Below are 23,303 nucleotides of genomic sequence, written 5' to 3'. Positions count from 1 at the left end.
CCTTTAAAGGGAACTTCGGTATTTTCCAACCTGGACCCTGTTTTCCCATAATTTTTTCTCTCTGTGACTACTTTTCAAATTTGAGAAGAAACAATGCAGCAGTGAAACCGGCTGCAGCACAATCCCTGTGGATAATCTAACTGGGTAAATTCAGGGTTTATTTCAACCAAACCAGAGTTGTTGGTTGTTGGAACAGTGGAAAGAAGAACCATGACAGCTTTTGTGAATTTTATTTTGTGTCTGTCAGCTTTGAATGGAGTGTGTTTTGTGATGATAAAATTACTGTTTATTCAAATAAACTGGTGACTTTGGCAGTAGTGATTTTGGGGCTTTTCTGGTTAAACAGAAAGGTTCTTACTCTTTAACAAAAAGGTCTGTCTCTGTCGGGATCCTGTCCATAATTCAACTGGGAGAGACTCACTCTGAGAGGAAAGAATATTTATTTACATGAGCTCATAGGCATGAGAAATGTGAAAAGTCCTTGGCAGTTAGATCCAATCGTGATCTCATCTATTCCAGGAGGGTGGTAGAGATGTAGTAAATTAAGGAACCCCCCCCCCCCTTTGGAGTCTAGATGTTGGTGGTGGTGATGAGATGAAGAGAGAGCTGAGGAGCTCATCCTGGGCTCTGGATAAGGTGACTGGAGGTGAATGGGGTAGAGGAGGGCACAACAATGCCACCTAAAATGACAGTTGACAGGAGCAGAGAGGAGAACAGATTGAATCCAAATGTCCACCCTCTGGACTTGTGGACTGAGCCCTCTGCGAGGGCAGAGACTGCAAGCAGCTGATAGACAGCCCTTGAGACTGTTTTACCCATTGCTATGGAAACATTCAACTATAGCTGCTGTCATATTCATGTCATATAATTTGATGAATTTTGCCTTCTCATCTGTCCCTGCAAATAACAAGATATAAATCCCATGTGTAGCCTTTTTTGTGACTGAACAAAAATGTATTAATGCATCTTTATATAACAGTCTGCAAGTGCAGAGAAGTCTGGACATTTGGATGCAGCCACATGAATGGCTGGAAGAAATCATGGCAAAGTTTGATTAGTTAACTTGGAGAGGGAACACTCAGCTGTCAGCTGATTGGAGGAAGCGGTGGGAGTGGGATAGAGAGACAAATGTGAAAGGATATAGCATAAAGAAAGTCTCCCTGATTGAACTTACTCTGAGCTTCATTTGTCAGACACTTACAGTAATAACTTCAGCCTGTCAGTGGCAAAGACAAGCACTTTTAGTGGACGTAAATTTACGGTGCATAATCAATCACAGCCTGTTTTGCAGCCATAGGCTGCAGCCCTCTTGTTTGATACTGGACCAGTTTCAAAACTTGTTGTGCAAATTAGTCACTTAGACACAAAAACATGGAAAAATGGGGCCCAGGTTTAAAAATACAAAAGTTAACCTTTAAAACCAGGAAAAGACAACACTTAGGATATTTTGATATCTCATATCATGATATCAGTATAATATCAATGTATTGTCCAGACCTAATTAGTGTTATAGTGCTATATTTTATGTTTTTTGGCAACTGTTGTGCTTTGCTAAATGTGCCTGAAGTACAGTGCTGAAAAGGTGCTGATTGTAGGTAAAGGTCAAAAGTAACTGAAATGATTAGGGTAAAGGTTAAATGACAATGGCAAGAAGTAGATTTATAAAGTGATCACAGTTGCTTTTGAGTGACATTTGAAGTATTTGAGAAGTTTTAGATCGACACAGTAAAACTTGCGGTGGTGTAATCGTGAGAAACTGACATTTTAAAACGTAATCAATATCACCTAAAGGGATTTGTTGGTCAGAGTGCAGGAGTGCTTACCGTGAAGACAATCAATTTCTACTCAGCCTGGGAAAGTCCTATCCACCTGTGTGTATGTGTGTGTTTCTCAGACGTAGCTAACAGGCGTCTGTACTGGGTGGATTCGAAGCTGCACCTCATATCCAGCGTGGACCTGAACGGCGCTCACCGCAGAACACACATCTCGTCCGCAGAGAGACTGGGACACCCCTACGCTCTGGCTGTGTTTGAGGTTTGTGTGCAACAGATATTTAATGATTTTCTGGCCGTTGTCCATGGTATCATCCATCCAGCCTCCCACATCTCATCATATCTACATCTCTCTCATTAGCCTCACAGGGGCCTGCAGTGTGACTGGGAGTCTGAATGTAATGACTGTTAAATTCAATTTACTGTATGCTCAGTTTTTGTGTCTGTGTGTGTGTGTCCTTGTGTTTTCCCTCGTGGAACTGACTGGCTGAGCATACTAAACAGAAGACAGCTAAAAGGAGTAGAAAGCCGCCTAAAGCAACACACACATTCATGCTTTTGGTCATCAGTCAGCTTCCCTGTGTGTGTGAGTTATATGTCATGGCCACCACAAAGAAACTTAAATCAAATCTGCTGCCTTGTGGTTTCTGGACTGTGTGTGTGTCTGTGCCTGTGTGCATGTTTTTGATTACTAACACTAGTCTGGCTTGTCCCTGATGTTGCCAGTGCAGCAGAGTCCCAGCCTGTGGGCGCTAATGACATCACCCAAGTGGCCTATTCCCCTGTGGGACTGAAGGGGAACTGATTTCAGTGGGAACAGAGATGCTGATGTCATGCAGTAGCAGACCAGGCTTACAAGCATGCAGTATTTTTAAATATCCACTTCGGTTTACATTTATGAGCCAAGGGGTCATGAAGGTGACTTTTTTAAAGTCAGAGCACAAACACCGGATTCAGATGCAGTCAAACATGTCCGCCACTGGTGGGAATTCTTGCAAAATCTTATTTTGCAGCAAGTTTTCCATATTTTGACATGATAAATGACATGTTAGGGCACATTAATCTGTATGACTGCATGTGAACAGGGATAATGGAATTTTTGTTTTTGTTAGCCATGTAAACAGCATAGTAGGGATATTGTTTTATTTGGAATAAGGGCAAAAACTGGAAAATTCTGTGCATGTAAGCATAGTCAATGTTAGGACTGCCCCTGACTAAGAATTTTCCTAGACAAACAATAGTCAGCATTTAGGGCCATTAGTCGACTAGTCGCCCGCATGTTTACGATATTGATTTAATTTTTAAATAATATATTTTGCATGGGGCAACACAATGGTTTGAGAAGAAATACAAAACCGTACTAATGAAACTTCATTAATATAGGCCTATATTTTATCTATAAGTGCACGTCACACACTGAGCGAGCCGCCTGTTAATGACGCTGTTGGCAAAGCAGTAATGATTGTGCTAAGTGGCTAATGGGCATGTAGCTACTTCCATGTTTCAGATGATACGTCATGTTTGTAGTCGACCAATGAAGATGAGTTTACATATCACCTTGGGTTCGTCCTTCACCTTCTCAAAATGATCCCACACTTTGGATTTCCTGCCCGACATGTTATTAACTAGCCTGTGGAATAACCGCAGGTACCAGCCCTGGAAATTAGAGGCCGTACACACACAGGAGCTGTTTATAAGTGTGTAGGCCTATCGTCTATAGGACAGATGTAAAGCTCTGGGTAGCCCTGCACTAATATGATCAACTTTTCCCTATTTATCAGACTGAATATTTACAGAAGTAGGGAAAGATATCTGTCGGCTGTGATTGATTTGTAACATGACTCCTGTCTGACTGCTGAGTGTGGCCTCTTCCTGTGTCTGTCCTTTCAAATTAAATTACCACATGGTCCAGTCATATAGATTTTGATTTATTTTGACAAGGCGCAGCTCCTAATAGAGTTTCACTTTTTTATTTTTTTCTGTGAGTAAGCGACCAATGAAATCTCACCGACTAATGACCTTTCAGGTCGACTAACATTTGGTCGACTATTAGGGGGCAGCCCTAGTCAATGTAGTGGAATAAAAAATACAATATTTGTCCCTGACATGTGGTGGAGTAGCATTATAAAGTAGCATGATATGGTACTACTCACAGAAAGTACAAGTCCCTAGAATGTTTGACTTCACTACAGTGAGTAAAATGGATTGTGGGTACATACCACCAATCTGTTGTTTCTCTCACAGTTTTAACCTTTAGAAAATACCAACAGAGGTAAGCTGTCCAAAGCATAGCCTTGAGGATTTTTCTTACTGTACTCTGCTGTTAGTTCACCCTGCGGGCAGAACTGTAGTTCAGCTCACAGAAATGATGATAAATTCCCTCTGGTGTAATACCTAATCGATCCGGGGCTCCTCTGCTCTCTGCCCTGTTGTGACAACAAGGTGACCTTCTTGTTCAGGATGTACACCAGCCCCGTGTTATCGAGTGGAGCCTGTTGTAGTATACATCACATTACCATCTCTTTCTGACTCAGTGACTGACTCATCTCAAACGCACACACATACAGCGCACAGTGGTGTGGTGTGGCGGGGCCTATTGTCTCCTGGAGAATAGCCTGTAGTTTCTAAGGCAACTGAAAAAAAAAAAGTCAAAATGTCTTTTTAAACTGTCGAGAGTGAGCTGGGGAAACAAAGCAAACAAATCAATAAATAAACAATGAGCGTGGTTGAAATTTACCTTTGAGCTGCTATACTCTGATCTAAATAAGATGTGTGTAAATCATTTAAGACCTGACATTGTAACGAACCAGAAAGGCACTTGAAACCTATGAAAATAAAACTAACTGATAGACTGAATCTTCTTCTACAACAAAGTGTCATGGGCCTATTTATTGCATGCCTGCTGCTTAATGTTGCACTGATGCCCCAGTTGAATTAAAACAAGTCTTAGTTACCATTAAACCGCTGCATTTGCATTTCCTTGATGGATTCATCGCCTCATATTATTTGCAACAATAGGCAAATTAACGCACTCTCTCTTCTGCAGGAGATAATGAATTTCACTCTGTGTGGCAACAAATATTTATCAGTGCATGTTTCACTTGCCCTAATTTTCTCTCTATTATTTTTCCTCAAATAAATTAGACTTGTGAGTACTCTGAGCCAAGCCTTTATAGCTGTAAGCACTGTGTGTTCTCCTAAGCATGCATCTTATGTCTCTGTTTCTCTCTGTTTTTGGTCATTTTGTTTCTTTTTGGTAATATGTGCTCATGTTTTATGCCTTTGTCCCTGTGTTTCATTCACCCATATTCTTTCACCTGAACATAAACACATTTTTAGTACAGTGTCTTTCAAATTTTCAAAGATTCCTTACATGCATGCCTTTCAGAAACTCTAATTCTTTATCAGCAACACATTTTGCTTTTTACTGTGTGCTGTGAAATGCTGTAAAATGCTATAAAACACATACAATTATTTCTCCTTACGTTTAGTTAACTTGACATAGCAAAATCACCTCCACAAAAATGTTGACGTTAAAATGAAAAGGTCCAGTTTGTGCTCCATGAGTGTAACAAGGCTAACGCTGCATTATGAATCACATACTTCTGATTTTTTTTCCCAGTATGTGCCGCGGCTGCTCAAACAAAGTGTGTATTGCTGAATGGAGTATTCATACAATCAGGATACATTACTTATTCGTAACATTGTGCCTTGAATTTTGACTCTCTTGTTCATGTATCTGTCACAATGTGTAAAAAGAAAAAGTATGCAATGTGGAATGCAGCCTTTATCACTTAACGTTACCTTGGAAATAAATTAAAATGCCATTCGCCAAACTCATGAGAGAATGAAGTCACCCTGGAGAGCTCTGCTGTTGTTACTTTGCAATGAATGTAGTGTTTACTTCATTCATTTTCCGCAATTGCTTGTCCTGTTAGGGGTCGCAGGGGGGCTGGAGCCTATCCCAGCTGACATTGGGTGGGAGGCAGGGTACACTCTGCACAGGTCACCAGACTATCACAGGGCTGACACATAGAGACAGACAACATTCACACTCACATTCACACCTACGGACAATTTAGAGTCACCAGTTAACCTGCATGTCTTGGGACTGTGGGAGGAAGCTGGAGAAAACCCATGCTTACATGGGGAGAACATGCAGACTCTGCATAGAAGGGCTCCCCCACCCTGGGTTTCGAACCCCAGCACCCCTCTTGCTGTAAGGCAACAATGCTAACCACTGCACTACCATGTCGTCTTAACCTTTAAGTCATAATAGAATACATCGTTTATTGTTTGCGATTGATTGAGTATAGATATTGCGGCTTTTGTCAGTTGTCAATGAGCCATCCGTCTGCAGCTCAGGCAATTGCCCATACCTTCCAATGCACAGGGGATTGTGGGTCAGAATAGCCAGAAAAGCACACTGGCTTGCAAACTGCAAAATGCGACAAGATGCAATAGGACACCCTAGTATTTTTGGAATGATGCGACTGACAGACATTGTCATACTACCAATAAACCCAACCGTATTAATACTCACATCATCATCAGAACAATTCACATCAAGCAAAATAAATGATCAAGGTGATGCAGGCACCAAACAGGTGAAAGACATGACAGGGACAACACTATGTGGGAGACATGAAAGGTGAAAAAAAACAAGTGACACAAAAGACAAACACAGGTATATTTGCATACTAGTACAATGTATGTTGAGGGTGATGAATGACATTTTTGTGTGTGTGTTTGTGAGTATGTGTGTGTTGATGAAGTTGATGAAGCAGTAAAAAGGCGGGATGAGTCGAAACAAGAGGAACAGGCAAAAGGGGAAAAGTCAAAGGTATAAATAGGTTAAGCAAGGAAAAGAAAGACAGAACAATAAATAAATGGATAGATACATACATAAGATACATAAAAAATAAAATGAAATAAAAGAATTTAAGTTTTTTTAAGTTCTCCTAAGTGCTAATATCATAGGCAACTGGACTTGCTTGAGTTTCTTGAAGACGTTTCGCCTCTCATCCAAGAAGCTACTTCAGTTCTAAATGACTGGTACGAAGTTGCAGGCTATAAACCCTGTGTGGGTGGGAACCCTTGCAGAGTCGTAGGGGTCACGTGAGCTCTATGACTCTGCAAGCGTTCCCACCCACACAGGGTTTACGGTTCACGGTTTCTTGAAGACGTTTCGCCTCTCATCCAAGAGACTTCTTCAGCTATAAACAGACTGCGAATAGCACCAAGAGGGTCATGAGCCTGGTGGGATAGCTCAGGGCTTCTGCCCTTTCCTATCCATCATTGGTGTCTCGGTTGATGGCAGGGGTGGAAGGAGCAAAAGGACCTTAGGGGTTAGAGGACACGTGTGGACCAAGGCACAAAACACGAGCAGGACAAAAGAAAAGGGAGTGAAATACAGAGAGAGAGAAGACTTGTGTGTGTTATTTACGTTGATGTGTATGTATGCATGTAGTTGATGTTAGGCAGCAGTGGTGGAATAGTGTTCTATACGGGGAAGGGTTGATTACTTGGTGGATCTAAACAGGCTGGTGCAGAGTCACAGCCTTTAAACTCTGTGTGGGTGCAAACCCTTACAGAGTCGTTGAGGTCACATGTGAGTCGTTGACCCACTTGGCCATCATGCGTGTTGTTAGGGTCAGATGGGACCAGGTGTGAATGGGTGTGAAGTCATCTGGGGAGGGATCCCAAGACTGCATTGTAGGTGGGTGATAAGTGGTGTCCTGGGCCACTTCTTTCATGCCTCTTTCAAACCATCTGTCATCTCTGGCCAAGATGTGAATATCGCTGTCCTCAAAAGAATTTCCCTTTTCCTTTAGATGTAAGTGGACAGCCGAGTCTTGACCTGAGGAGCTAGCTCTCCTGTGCTGTGCCGTATGCTTGTGGAATGGTTGTTTTGTTTCACCAATGAACAAAATTCCTGGCAGAGTTTAAATCCTGTGACTTGGCACCAGTCCTTGAGAACTGAAGAAGCCTCTTGAATGAGAGGGGAAACGTCTTCAAGAAACTCAAGCAAGTCCAGTTGCCTACGATATAGCACTTAAGATTACCATGACCTGGATGACTGAGAATCTTCACCGACATCTTTAACAAAAGATGTTGTTTTAAGGCTGTGTCCTTCACAGGTTACCACCCACGCTGTTGGAATTGTTGTTTTCCAATATGTACTCTTCGGTTTAAACCCAACACAACCCTGACTAACTTCTTCTTATATTAAGGCAGTGACTCTCTGTGTTTCAGGATCGAATCTACTGGACAGACAGAGACAGGGCGGCAGTCTTCATGGCCAACAGGCTGACCGGTCAAGACATCCACACGCTGGCTGAAAACCTCAACGACCCTCATGACATTGTGGTCTTCCACCAGCTCCGCCAGCCACAAGGTGTGTGTGTGTGTGTGCAGTATGGGTCTTTGCATGTTCATCTGTGTTCACTCTCCTCCCCTCACTGTGATCGTGTGAGCCGAGTCACATCTCTGTGACCAAGTTTCCTCAGTGGATCCATGTCATACCAGGCACATGAATAAATGATGGTGAAGCTTGTGACTGTGGTGGAGTGATCAAAGCAGTGGGAGCAGGAGTACATTCACACATCTGTCAAAACCCTGCCTCCGGCCCGGTTTTCTCTAACAGGACAATCCAGATTTGAGCTGAACTGAACAGAGCTTTTAATCATGAATGCGATGGCTGTGTATTTCCTTTCTTGTGTGTCAGTTTCCATATCTATCTCTGCCTGTCTGTCGCATTTTATTCTTTCCATCCACTGCACAGTCTTTGCCCATTTTTATTTTAATCTTTCACTGTGTTTCGTCACCGTGCGTCCAATTTGATCCTCATACATACCTGTCTTTTCTAGTTTGTGGCCAAACAAGACTCTATGATGAACACAGTGGGGCTGCACCTGGCACAGCAGCACAGGAAGTTTCTGTATGATGCCAGATTTTATTCTTTGTATTCTTTTAGATTTTGTTTACGCACTGTAATGGGCTTTGTTCAAAGGGAATTCAACAGTGTTCACAGCGGGGAACAATAAAGTGCAGCAACTTCTTCTGTCTCTCTCTGACTCTCTGCTATCTCCCCGTGTTGAATAAGTGATAATCTTATTTATATAACCATAACTGTGTAATTCTCCATGTCTCTCTCTTTCTCTCTGTCACTGTCTCCAGGCCCAGACAGCTGTAATCTGGGCAGTGTGGCCAATGGAGGCTGTGAGTACTTGTGTCTTAAGGCTCCACAGATTACAGAACACTCACCCAAATACACCTGCGCCTGCCCCGACGGCCAGGACCTGGGGCCTGATATGAGAGGCTGCGTGCCAGGTGAGCATGTTTACGAGCGTTAATTGAGAGTATTAAGTAATCAATAGCACCTAAAGGGATTTGTTGGGCAGAGCACACATAGTGCTTACTGTGTGGATAATCAGATTCTCCTTCGCTTAAAGGAAACGCTTATTTATTGTGTGTTGAGTGTCATCAGAGGGGACACTTGAGGGATTTGGGGCAGTTACCTGCTGACAAATGTACCTGATGTACATCATGTTATCTTGCATGTTTTTAACCATCAATCAAATCAAAATAACTTTATTCATCCATGAGGAACTACATTTGCTTAAAAAGATCAGTGCATTCGTGACGCATAACCGGACACACGACAAACGTGATATGACAACATATGGGCACGTCAAACTAGAGGCCCTGGGGCAGACCCAAAACACACTGGAGATATTATATGTCTTACCTGGCCTGGAAACGCCCTGGGATCCCCAAGGGGGAGCTGGAAAGCATTGCTGGGGAGAGGGACAACATGCTGCCCCTGCGACCCGGCCCGGGATAAGCAGATGAAAATGTATCGACAGTGCAGCTACCTTGGGCTGACCTCTAGCTCACCCGGTAGAGTGTGCGCTCCATGTAAGCCCTTTCCTGCCATAAAAGCCATATGGCATTTAGAAAAGCCCTTGAAAAGGGATATTCAATGCTTTAAAATGTCCATATATAAAGTTGCTGTTGAAAGAAATTCGTAAAAGGCAAAAATACACCCTCCTCCTGCAGCTCCTACAATGCTGCAGTAACTGACAGGGGGTCTCTGGACCTGCTTTGCATCCAGCAAGGAGGTCTGTTGCTGCAGGGAATGAGGCGGAAGCCACCAGTTAGCTCCGGTTAGCAGTAGGCTAAACTATTAGCAACATCTTCTTTCCATCTCTGAAATGCTTCGCCGATGTTAACGTGAGTTTAGAATTGTTAACACCATGCTGGAAGAGCAACTTTCTGAAATGACCTGTGACTGGCCAAAGTCTCCCATCACTAGCTAGATTTTCTAAAACCTGAAAACAGAGCCAAGAGGAGGTGCAGAAGTCTTGTGTTCTCTCAGTTCACATTAATTACAATACCCTCAAAGTTTATTGATTTTTGCTCAGTGAAGCTCAAATGACTCTGCTCCCCAGCTTTAAATAATAAAATGTGATTTATATTACAGTTCTGTATTGTATTGCCACCAGCTCAGTATGAATACCTGATAATCTTTTTCAAAATTATTTTACCTGCTGTTTCACATTGTATTCAAGTAAGCACTGTCCTGCCTGACACTTGGTGCTGTTTGGAATTGATTGTTCATAACTGGTGTAATGCGTCTTATCACAGAGCTAACACAAGAGAACAATGGGATGTAGTAGATCAGGTCATGTTTTATTTGTGGTAGGTAATAATTGATGATTGATAATTAAATATGCTCGCTTCAAGCAACATAATTATTAACCTGTGAGTAAAAAAGATGGTTGCTAAGCAACACATAGGGCGGAGGATACAATAACATGGAGCACTATGCAATGAAATGCAATCTAACACCACATCTCTGGAACAGATACTACAGTTGTTGTATTACAGCATTATCCTCTCGTGCCACAGAGTTACAGATGCTTTAACAGACTCAAGATCAGTTTTACTCCCCATAATTGCAAACAAAAATGTTTCTGACTGAAAGGAGCTTCATGGGCTTCATTAGACCTGAAGTGCACTGCTGTGTAAGGAGTTCATGTTATTGTGTCCACCTTCTTCAAAGGGATAGTTTGGATTTTGGGTTATACACTGGGTTATATGGGGAACTTATCTGTAGTCAGCGGACTACATACAATAGATTGAGGTTGGATCACCGCTACTTTTGAGAAACAGGAAGGAGTATCGACCGATCCTGCTCCAGTCCGTTCTGGTGAAGAAAGAGCTGAGCCAGAAGGCAAAGCTTTCAGTTTACCAGTCCATCTACATCCCTACCCTCACCTTTGGTCACAAGCTTTTGGTAGTGACTGAAAGAATATGATCGCAGATACAAGCAGCCAAAAGGAGTTTCCTCCGTACGGTGGCTAGACTCAGCCTTAGAGATAGGGTAAGGAGATTAGACATCAGGAGGCAGCTCAGATTAGAACCGCTGCTCCTTCACATCCAAAGGGGTCAGTTGAGGTGGTTTGGACATGGGAGTCTGTTGTTAGAGGTGTTCCAGGCACGTCCAACTGGTAGGCCCAGAAAACGCTGGAGGGATCTGGCCTGGGAGCACCTCAGGATCCCCCAGGAGGCCCCGGATAAGTGGATAAGAAAAGTTTCACGATAATTTCATTTATGTAGCACTTTAAAAGCAAAACAGGTTTTGCACCAAAGTGCTCAACAAAGACAGATACACCGATCAGCCAAAACATTCAAACCCCTGACAGGTGAAGTGAATAACTTTGATTGTTTTGTTCCAGTGTATTGTTGTGCTGGGAAACCTTTGGTTCTGGCATTCATGTGGATACCACCTGACATGTTCCACCCACTCAAACACCATTGCAGACCAAGTACCCCCCCCTCATGGCAACGGTACTCCCCAATGGCAGTGGCCCTCCCAGCAGGATAATGCACCATGCCACACTGCAAATATCACTCAGGAATGGCCCAAGGAATGTGACAAAGACCTCAAAGTGTCAACCTGGCCTCCAAATTCCCCAGATCCCAATCTGAATGAGCGTCTGCGTCCATTAACCCACCTCACAACCCACTGGACTAAATGGATCTGCCGCCAATGCACTGGTGCCAGACACCGCAGGACACTCCCAGAGATCCTGTGCCCATGTCTTGAAAGGCCAGAGCCAAGCGTGATCCAAGGAGGCCCCACCTTGGATTAGGAGTACATCTGGGGTACCGGCATATCACAAGAATCCTTGAGCAGATTGGGACCTGGGAAATTTAGAAGCCAGGTCGACACCTTGAGCTTTTTGTCACACATAAAAGCACATAAAAATGGATCTTAAGGTGCGTCTTAAAAGCATCAACACACTCAGCTTGTCTAACAGCCTCTGGCAGGCTACTTCAGAACTGAGGAGTCGCTATGGAAAAGGCTCTGTCCCTAGCATGCCACGGTGTGTGTATCTGAGTGGTCTGGTGGTGCTGTAAGGGGTGAGGAGCTCAGAGATATATGTAGGGGCGAAACCATGGAGAGATTTATAGACAATCAGAAGGATTTTGAAGTGCATCCTGAAATGAACAGGGAGTGAGTGTTAGGATGCAAGGATAGGGGTGTCGCGGTCTCATTTGTTAGACCTTAACACGCAGGCAGCAGCGTTTTAAATTAGTTGTAAATGGGAGATTGCAGTCTGAAAAATGCCCAGATAGAGTGAGTTAAAGTAGTCCAGCCTGGATGATATTAGTGCATGTATGAGTCTTTATAGATCAGTGGGAGATAGGAAATGCTTGGAAGATGGTGGACCTGACAGCAGAATTTACCTGCCTGTTTAAACTCAGATTGCCATCAAATATAACACTCAGGTTCTTAGCATGTGGTCTAATGCAGGCTCAAAGGCTATTGAGGTTCTGGGCAATAACAGTGGTATTGTGTGGGGGGGCAGAGAGTAGGATGTTCAAGGTCTTATGTCTGACAAGTGAATGATGATTTCTAGTCAGCTCATTGATGTTTCCAATTGTTTTTTTATGGATCTTACAACAATAATTCATTTTTTCATGCTAAAGGTTTCTGTGATGCTCTTCCTTTCTTTGCAGCAGCACCAAGAAACGACATGACCCCGACATCCTCACCTCCTACTGGATTTACACCTGGCACCAGAGTGACTGTTGCGGAAGACTTCCCACCACCCTCAGGGGGAGTATCACAGGCGGACGCCACCCCCCACTTGACCACAGCTCCCTTTGGTGCCCCTGAGCCTCTCACACCCCTCTCCACTCTTAAGCCTTTGTCGTCACAAGAGTCAAAGGCACTGGGATCCCACTCCACCGCCACCGCTATGGTCATGTCCACCACACCTGCAGGGGACAGCAGCGTTTCTCAGCACTGTAAGTGGGCTGTGAATTCAAAATAATCACCTTTTGTTTGAGTCATTTTATTTTTATTCAGTCATCACACATAATACAAGTATAAACAATACTGAAAAAATCAACAATCTATGCATTAAGGAGTGACTGAAAAGGCTCAGACGGAAGCAAAAAGCTTATTCTCTATATGTCTATCTTACATTCTTTGTAATTTAAGCTACCTTCTTAAAAAAATCGTTCACACTGAAAACCCTCAAATATAGCTTTGTAAAACAATTCTTTTGAAAACCAACAACAAATAACATGTTTTTTATGTCTCCGCATTGGCGCTAGCCATGGCCGAAGGCATCATGTTTTCGAGTTGATCGTCTGTCCCATTCTTGTGAAAGCAAGAAAAGAAAGCCTTGAGAGAATTTCTTTGTTTTCTTTGGCACAAACGTCCCCTTGGACTCACCATAAACTGATTAGATTTTGATGGTCAAAGATCAAGGTTACTGTGACATTGTCTGTCTCATTCTTGTGAATGCGATATCTCAAGAAAACCTTGACAATGAATCTATGAAATATCCACTTCTGTAACATCATGTAAACAAAACACTGTACTAATCAGATATGCACTTATGTAAACAAACTATGTAGGATATCAGCTGTGCACTTGAGATTTTACTTAAGACATAACCACTTAAAAGATAGGTGAGTAGCCTACTTGCTGTCTCCCAACGTTTGTACTTTTTAAAACAGAAAACACCTGTTTTACATTTTGATATTTACTTGAAATGACACACAAGTAGCCAACAGCAGGTAGATATTAGTGAAGGTTCAGCTCCAGTTTGCAGGTCAAATTCGGGTCACCAGTTAGCGCAAATGTTTACAGGTTGGGTGGGGCAGATTGGCTCTTGTAATGGGTTGGGTTGGTGCAGGTTTAAAAAAAAATCCTGATCCCTGCATCACTAGTAATCACAGATTCCTTGATGTCTGTTAGGGACCATGCAAGAAGGCAACAAGGATGCAGGAGTCGTTGACAAAACCGTGGGTTTTTATCTATCCAAAAAATGCATGAAAAATTACAAACCAACAAGAGGTCAACATAACATAACTATTCTCAATATAATAACCAAACAAGGTGTTAACTGAACAAACTGTCCTGTCCAACCCAAATAATACACAAGGGGTGACCAAAATGGACAGCAACTACAACTAAATACAAAGCAAGACTAACTAAACCTAAGCCCCCCCCCCCCCCGAAATGGCAGCATATGATTTGGTTCAATGAGTCGGCATCATGATTTAAGAATCCTCCGCCCTCAGCCACACCTTTTGCTCCACCAGGAAGGGACCTGCCCAAACAACTACGGAAACTAGAACAGAATATGTACACATAAATTAAACAATGTCAGGTCAAAAGCAAATAAACAGATTCTAAATCAAACTAACGGTGTGATGTTAATGGTTTAGGTATTGTTGACTGTAAATTAAATTAACCTGTATAGGTAACAAACTAATGACTTTAAAGAGTGTGAACTGGGAAAACATTACCATGTGTGACAGTCACATTCTTACATTCACTTCAAGAATTCCAGCCCCGTGTGATTAACACTTTTCACGTGACCTCCAGCAGGAGGTGTCCTCTTGAGTTTTAAAGGGTAGAGTGGCACATTCAGGAGTTAACAAGAAATGGGGCCTTTTCTCTGATAAAGGAGCTCTTTCACCTGAGCGTCCTCATCTCCTGCCAAGCACCACATCCTTATTTTTATCTTATTCACACCCATAATGTAGCTAACAACCTCACCCTCAACGTAATGATGACATTAAAGTGAGGTATCCACTAACCCCAACAACCAGGCTCGACTGACTTTAATAGGACTGATGGATGGCGCCTCGTCACCTTGAAAATGTCGCCTTTCCCTCCATAAATTGTGCTGTATGTGGGATGCAGATTGTTTGCAACCACATGCATGCATTTGTGTACCTGCACATAAATATGTTAGTAAGTATGGGATATGTAAATGAGTGTGAGGTGACATTGGAGCCTGATGAAGCCTGGATGGATGAGGTGTGGAGTAGAAGGTCAGGGGTAATGTCAAGGTCACACTCCGGCAAATGCCAAGCAACTCATCATTTTCCTCTCCTTCTTTCATTTTTATTCCAGCCTCTTTCTCACTATCTGTCTCTCTTTGTAAAACACTCACCACCATGCACGCATGATCAGCCACTCCCCACCTCTCTGTTTTATCTCCTTTCTCTTCCACCAGCTCTCCCGTCCTGCCTCCTCTGCTTATCTCTCACTCTATTTCTCACACATCTTGTGTACACCTTCTCACTCTTGTCCTCTCTTTCGCTCGGCTGTCTTCTCTGACTCCCGCTCTAACTCCGCTTTCTCGTTCCATCTCTCTCTTCAGCTGGAAGCGAGCATTTCCTCCTGGGCGAGAACCTGACAGTGGCTGTTTTGGGAGTGGTCATCCCCATCGGTAAGTCACCGGAAGCCTTCCTTGTCTCTATGCGTCTGTCCACATTAAAGGCCTGCAGGGCTGCGTAAAAGCTGCTGTCTACCTGCTGCCTATGGCCACTCTGTTTGTAGTCCATTCACACTGACCCTGCTGTGGCAGGATGAGAAGCCTGGCCCACAGGTCTTCCTCGCTGAGCCTTCTCAGGAGTCATTTTCTGTACGTCTGACATTGCTGCCACACTGCATTATTCACTTCACACTGTGTTGTTGTGTTGGGTTCTGCCTCAGCCAGTCTTGTCAGTAGGTCTTTTGTCTCTGTGTGGTTAGCATACTAATAGTGCAGCAAGAAAGCACATAAAGGGCTGGTGCACCTAAATTTGAATTTTGAATTTTGAAATGTTTTCTCACTTACCCTCTGTGGTATTAAGCCATCCATATAATTTGTGGGTTTTATTTGCCCATGTTTTGGGCATGCAATTTAAGTGCATGATCAACTGTCAAGTTGTCTGTTCTCACATGGCACATATGCAGTTCAAAGTGATAACAGTTGCAGATTTATCCCGCAAAATTTTTGGTAATTTTTGAAACAATGGGTCCTTGATTTTAGATGGAGGCAGACATAAAGAAGGGTTTCATTTTAAGCGGTTAACTGTTGATTTTGGCAGCTGATATGACAGCTGCAGCTAACAGATTTGATCAGCTGTAGCCAGAGTGGGAAATAAACTTTTTAAAATGCACCTACCAGCCATTAAGAGATATTAAATATCACCAGCCACAGCAGTGTGCACCATCTAGTTATAGTGGGAGCTAGCTAGTGGTGCCGCTCATTTAGTTATTACCGCCGTAACACCATCCTGACCTGGAAACATTGTGCCCACCCTCAGGTGTCCCTCAAGATTGCCCAGGTCACAAACTCACTTCAGCATTGTTAACGATGTTATCTCTGTTAGCAACATCAGTATGGCTAATGGTGCTAACCATGCTAAAGAGGTGTTTAAGCCTAAAAGTCTAAATTCTAGACATTTATTCACTGGGACTACCTGAGAGAAGACCAGAGGGTGGCTACCATATTTCCACAACAGTGGTAATCCCTGAATGAGCTGCACTGCTAGCTAGCTCCCCCCTAGATAGAAAGCCAATGCTAAGGTTAGCTAGCCAGTGGAATCCAGAGGATGGGCAGTGGGCACTGTGTTTCCACCTGTTAAAATGGCTAGTTGGCTGTCTGTCAGCAAAGCCAACAGAAAATGAAATAAAAGGCAAGACATTTACACAACAAAACTTTAAAGTTTCACCACCTCTTAATGGAGAGCGCTTTGAAATGCAGCGCTAAAGCTAACTGAGTCAGTGGAGTGCCAGACCAAAAGGAAAGGCCTCTTGTATTTCACGTCTTTTTGCTTTTTTTTTTTTTCTTAAAAATGAACTGATTAGCCACTGGTTGATGGGTATCAAAATTATCCAAAACTGACAATCCTAATTCTGATAGTAGTACATACAACAGTCTGTTCAGTCTGTGAAAAACAATCAGGTTCCTCTGACTCCTCGTAGTGCTTCAGATGGCATTTGCAAGAAGTCCCTAACAAAGCTTCAATCACTGCTGATGAACAGAAATAAAAATATATTTTTATTAAAGTTACCATATGAAGCTTTAAAAAAATAATACTTGATGGCTACACGATATCATGCTAAAAGAAGATGGCCAAAAGTTCATGTCTCAGCAGAAAGGTCAACATCCTTTCCAGACTCCAGTTGATGATGCATCTAGAAGACATGTAGTAAGAGCACTGTTCATTTATTGCCGTGAAGAGCTGGTTAGTCCAGGTATTTTAAGGAAAAACGTTATTTGTTCTAACGACTGTCTGGCCTCATAGCTTGCATATTGCTTCTATTCTCAAATAGAAGCCTATGTTTGTAGGATCAGGACTCACTAATGTGTTTGGCAATTGTAATGATATCTCAGCTAACACTGGCTGGGGTTATTGGAGTGTGAAGTCTGATAGGAATGACGATAATTGGACAATCACCGTTAATTTTGTTTGTGGTGCTCAGAGCACCCAAAAATTAAATTTAAAAAATTCAACAGCAATCATGGAACTGCCCTTTTTAAGAGGAATATTTGATTAAAATAATACTTTTCCAAGGGATTATATTCTCTTGAGTAGAGCTGGTCCTTCTTTGACATTTCTTATCCCAAAAAATACTTCCTGCTGAGACCCGAAATTTTGTTTGGTATGCATAGTATGGGCCAGATAAAAAACTAAACATTGTAAACGATAATTAAGTCTCAGTGTCCTCAAATGAAACAATAATTAAGTCCCAGTGTCGTCAAACAAGTTTCAACCATACAATCAAGATTGGGTTTTGTACCTTGTCCACGTTTGTGTCGGGATCGGCTACAGACTGATTGGCAGAGATGGCTGCCATCTTGTTTTTACATATTTATATGTGGAAAATATTACCATAGACTCTTTGGTGCATCTTCGAGGTATGAACAAGTAAAACCAATGCAACACCAGTGAAACAAAATGAGTCAGTCAATTAGTTCAGATGGACTGTTCTCATTATGAACTACATAAGATGAACAGACAGCAGAGAGAAGACGCCATGAAAGCTTTATTGGTGCTTTATTGGCATAATTTAATAAAGCATTATTAGATTACATTGCTTATTCAAGGACATATTTGCAGGGGATGAGTTGCCAGGGGATTGTGATGTAATGTGATAGTTAAATTTTTACTCCCTGAGGACAGTTTAAAACTAATTTACTCCAAAGCCTGGCCACTAATGGTGCTTCACACCGCTGATTTAGAGTCTGTGTTCAAAGTCCGTTGGTTGGTGTTTGATCCGACTGTGACCCAATGTTTAGTCGAGCCACCCACACACACAACCTCTCTGTCGCTGCCCCCCCCCCGCCCTCTCTGTCCCCCGCATGCCTGTTGTGCTCCTCTCCGTGCCTCTCATTTCATGCCATGGACTCGTTATGCCTCATTAACGCTCCCCCCTTCCCGTGTCCCTGCCGCTGTGTGTTAAACGCATGCAGTTCCTATCGTTGCCACAGTGGTGTTCGGCCTGGTGTGCGCCGGAGTCTACCTGGTGTGGCGCAACTGGCGGCGCAACTCCACCAAGAGCATGAACTTCGACAACCCCGTTTACCGCAAGACCACCGGCGAGGGTGAGGAGGACGAGATCCACATCGGGCGGACTGACCCCATGGGACACCACGCGCACCACCACCCGTACCCGCAGGGCGTCAACATGGGAGTTGTAGGTGCAGGAGGTGGCACCTGCCCGCAGTTCATCGCCTTGCCGCTCGGGGGCAGCATGCCCGATCCGGGGACTCACTGGTACACAGAGCAGCCAATGCTCTCCACCGCGAAGTGACCCACCAGAGCGGATTCAGGGGGAAGATGGCCGCTCAGGCACACGCACACACAGTGAGGTCAGGGGTGACTTGGACTGAGTTTGCAAAAGGTACGAACAACATATCATCAAGTGTTACATGCAGCCATCCACAGCCATGTCCTATGCCAATGTCCATTTGAAAAACAGCAGATTTAATAACAGCATTCTTACACAATAGTTTCATACCTTTCCTGTGCTGGAGCTGGATCCACTCTTTCTCCAGTAGATGCTGAGAATGAATTACAGAATTATTATTAATGTGTTGTAATGTGTTCCCAACATTGACCTAACCTGGAATATGGAGTCAGACTGGAACCTGTTATTGAGTCTTTTGCATTGATAACTGAGTGTGGTGTGTGCTGTGTGTCTTATATTTCATGACGGGGCTAGTTAGAGGTTCTGTTTTGTCCTTGATGTATTAATTTGGGTTTTGTGTTATTCCTGGTGGACCGTGGAGCTCTGGGAACGCTGTTTATTGAGGAGGAGCTCTGAAACTGGGACAGCAACTGCGTTGATGGGACAATCTGTACAGATTCATGTTAGAATCACAAATGTCATGTATGTAATCACTGGAGCTTTCTGTTGTAGTTTTCCTGTATGTTTTTTTCTTCAAAATGTTTCCATTCTGATTGATTTCAGAGAAAGGTTACCTGCCACGTTACCTGCTCTCTCTATGGTTCAGAGGCGAGCCTTTAAGGGCGAGTTGTCTAACACAGTCAGTGCAGTTGAACACAGTCGATTTGAGGGGAAATGTTTTTATTTGACCTCCATCGCCCCAGAGTTTTGTGAGAGTGCAGCAGGTTTGCGGACTGGAAGGAAGAAAATGGAGACATGCAATATTTAGAGCGATGAGCAGAGAGGATGTGAGGTTAGAGGGAAGTGGATTTTTACGCAGGAGTTGTGTCTTATTGTGACTTGTGTAGATGTTAAATGGTTTGAGAAAAGCAATAGACGCCAGCGTTTAGTCAGGCTGCAGTGTTTCGTGGTTGACAAAAATCCTTGAGTGTTAAGAATTTTATTTGATCACCCACTATTTGACTGTGACAGATGCACACACGAACACACACAGGCTGCAGTGATAGCGAATTCACGCTGCTCTCCAGAGGATGGAGACAATGTGCACTTGCCCTCCGAAAACACAAACAGCATGCATAATTGCTCACCAGCTGACAATGCAGCCATTCATTGTTGCAGGCATACATGTAGGCACGCACACATTCACAGAAGCAAGCTGGATGCCACAGCCCGCTCCCCTCCTCCTTTTCGAGATGGCTGATATCTGAGCAGACAGTTTTGGATAGTGCCATGTGGGAGGGCCCAGCTGGTGGCTGTGTGGTGAAAAAAGACCTGTCATCTGATGTAACCACAGAAAGCAAAAATCCAACTCTGATGTAATGAGGTTGTCCCATCAGTGAACATGTTTCATGCCGGTTTAGCCCCGTCATTAACACTGTTACTTCATTCATGAACCTTAAAAGTCTGTGTGTGTGTGTGTGTGTGTGTGTGTGTGTGCGTGTGTGTGTTTGCGTGCGTGTTCATTATTATGCATGTGAGTGCTAACATTCATCCCACAGCCATATTTGAACTGTTTTGTATGCTCTTTGTTGCACAACCCTCTTAGAATGCCTTCTGTATTGTGAATTGCATGGAAGAGAATCGTGTACGAAGGTGTGTGGATACACAGGTGTGTGTGAGAGTGTGTGTGTTGTATGTGTGTGTGTGAGACACTGGAGAAGCTTTGAGGGTGCTTTTTGATTCATTGATTTGTAAATATTGTTTTCATAAGGTTTTTGATAATGTATTATACAATTATGTAAAAGAAAAGATGTACATAAGATTTTAGATAAAGTGTCGACAGGTATATTAATTTATTTGTATAAAAGGAGAGCACTGCATTCCCTGATTGTAAGAAATCCGAATTATCCACCAAAGTAGTTTGTGTTGTTTCTTGCTGTGCACCATTTAGCATCCTTTTTGTGTGCAACCCCTTTTTTTTCTTTGTTAGCCCACGTAAAACATGGTGTCCCCTGCGGAAATACTCCCACATCTTTGCAAGGCTTCCCAAACCTTGGTGTTAATGAGATGATTGATTTTTTGTTTATTTGTGCCTTTTTGGTTACTTTTTCATTTTCCTGTAGTATTTTTCATGAAGCGGACAGGGATCAGCCAACTTACTGTACATGCAAAGATAAACTGTATGAAGACCAAACTGGTTCCACTTTTTGATTTTCTGTAATGGATTACTTTTGAATATCTCTATATATTGATATATAAAATCTGACTGAAAATTTCCCTCATGTGTGCTGTTTCATTTTCTTCTACAAAATATCAAATATCACTCATATCACAGTCCTACGGCTCAGAGACACTACTGCTGTGTCATTGAAGATCTGCAAATTAGCACATTTCATTTTTCGGTGCTTTTCAAACAGTTGTTTTAATTAAAGCAGCACTTGTCTTTTTATGTTAACAATGGATCAATGACTGTGTTTAATGTGAATAGTTTTGTTCATACTGACAAACTCACTCAGTGCTACACAGCTTTAAGCCTGTTTCAGCTCATTGTTTTTGGCCCACAAATTTACTGTTTAGCTCTCACCAAAACTCCATTTGTGAAGAAGCTAGATGTGAACCAAATGTAAGCACCCTGCCCCGAACCAAAGGGCAGACAGACAACATTAGCAAGGAGCTAGTGCACATAGATGAGTATTTAGAAGCTAAAGAAAAGGATATAACCCCCAGGATTTGGTCAAGACCAAAAAACAAGCTAAAAGTTTTCGAGAATACTGGACTTACGTACAGTCTGTCACCCCAGTTGAATGTTAATGTTCATATTTCTGCGTGTCTACTGGATTCGTAAATAGGCACTTGTTTGCCAACACTTAAGCTTTACCAGCCATTGTTTTTAAATGTCAAATATTGATTGATTTTTGGCTTGTTGTGGAACGCTGTCCCCAAATGGTGAAAAAAGCCTCATGAATGCAGCGTTGAAGACAAGATCACCTTAAAAAAAAATTTCGTATTCTTAATGACACTTTCTATGTCAATTACTCACCCTGTGTTATGTTGAATTCGTGAAGAAAACTTTGTATTCTGGCATGCCTCCACGTTGAACAAAGAATCCAAAAATGTAAAAAAGTCCAAAAGTCACAGAGGGCTGTGTTTAACAACTGTAAAACTGTATCAAAACATCTGTTTACAAACCCTTATACAACTCTTACAGTGTAATCCAGGTCACATTTATGCAGTCGTGTGCTCAGTACTTCTGAACATATACATTTTTGCTAAAGCCTTAGTTCTTGAAGCACCTACGCATAAACTGTGCAGGCACGCTATCTATCTGTGCGTGAGGCTGTGGAAAATCTGTTTAAGTGTACACTATATTTAGAATATTCTCTGCTTCTTTATATATATTCCTTATATTGCCAATCAGACAGCCCTTTCCGATGGGAAACATAAGTGAAAGTTACCTGTGCTCCTTTCGAATGTAAGAAGTAATAAAAGTAATAAGACAGAAGCTTCTGCTCTACCACTTTGGTTTGTTGGGTGTTTTAAAGGGTCACTTGAGATTTACTGAAGTCACACTGTAGGACCCAGAATATGTATGTAGCCTCTGTTGTTTAGTATTTGTTTAGGCTGCACACGTTCTAAACAAATAATTGTGCAATTGGATTCACATTATTTTACCTGTTCATTCACTGGAGTGGCGGCTTTTTAGGTAAAGATGGTGAGTTTTTGGCTCTGATATTTTCACAGTTATGAGCCTACTCAGCCTCTTAGCAGCTTTTGTCATTGAAGTCGCTACACACACAGTAACACAAACAAACTAATTATTGAGGCAGTGGTAAAAACGCAAATCCTGTGTTCAGCGAGGTAAAATTACTGTTTTTATCAATGGAGTGTGGTGGCTTTGAAGACAACAATTTAATGGCTTTATTTCCCAGTTTGTAAAGGCTGTATGACAATAAGATACAGCAGTGAAAATATTCTTAAAATAGGGTACACTAAAACTGATATTGATTTATTTTTAGGTGGCTAAAATATGTTTTGTACCATCTCACACACGGACAAGTAGTGCGCCCGCGCCATATACGCAGAAGTGTTTTAATTACCAAGGTTTTAGAAAAAGTCATAGGTTTGAGAAGTACTGAGTGTATGATTGAATGCATGAGACTTGGATTATACTGAATGAGTTGTGTGAGAGTTGGCAAACTTATAGTTTTACTGTGGTTAAATGCAGCCCCCTATGACTTCAATTCATTGAGAATTTTCAACGTTTTTGGATTCTTCGTTCACCTTGAAGGCATGCGAGAAAAACTACGTTTTCCTCATGAATTCAACATACCTTGGGGTTAGTAACTGATACATAAATGATCATTTTTGGA

General features: G+C 42.5%; 1 protein-coding gene across 3 annotated transcripts in view; it reads left to right on the top strand.

Annotated features, from left to right (window-relative positions):
* LOC117272206 (low-density lipoprotein receptor-related protein 8-like) overlaps positions 1-21,209 on the top strand; it is a 195,592-nt gene extending 174,383 nt beyond the window's left edge. Inside the window, exons 13-18 of one of the 3 annotated variants that reach the window (XM_033650997.2) lie at positions 1,895-2,034; positions 8,028-8,169; positions 8,952-9,104; positions 12,807-13,094; positions 15,473-15,541; positions 18,557-21,209. In XM_033650997.2, coding sequence (XP_033506888.1) covers positions 1,895-2,034; positions 8,028-8,169; positions 8,952-9,104; positions 12,807-13,094; positions 15,473-15,541; positions 18,557-18,897 — 1,133 coding nt within the window. In that variant the 3' untranslated portion in view covers positions 18,898-21,209. Of the gene's footprint in view, positions 1-1,894; positions 2,035-8,027; positions 8,170-8,951; positions 9,105-12,803; positions 13,095-15,472; positions 15,542-18,556 lie in introns of all 3 variants that reach the window. The other 2 variants (XM_033650998.2, XM_033650996.2) reach the window with 2 other exon arrangements.
* Positions 21,210-23,303: the final 2,094 nt, after the last annotated feature.

This window comes from Epinephelus lanceolatus, chromosome 12, assembly GCF_041903045.1.
Source record: "Epinephelus lanceolatus isolate andai-2023 chromosome 12, ASM4190304v1, whole genome shotgun sequence".
Classification (NCBI taxonomy): Eukaryota; Metazoa; Chordata; class Actinopteri; order Perciformes; family Serranidae; genus Epinephelus; species Epinephelus lanceolatus.
Note: the sequence above shows the minus strand (reverse complement) of the source record. Positions and strands in the feature narration are given on the sequence as shown.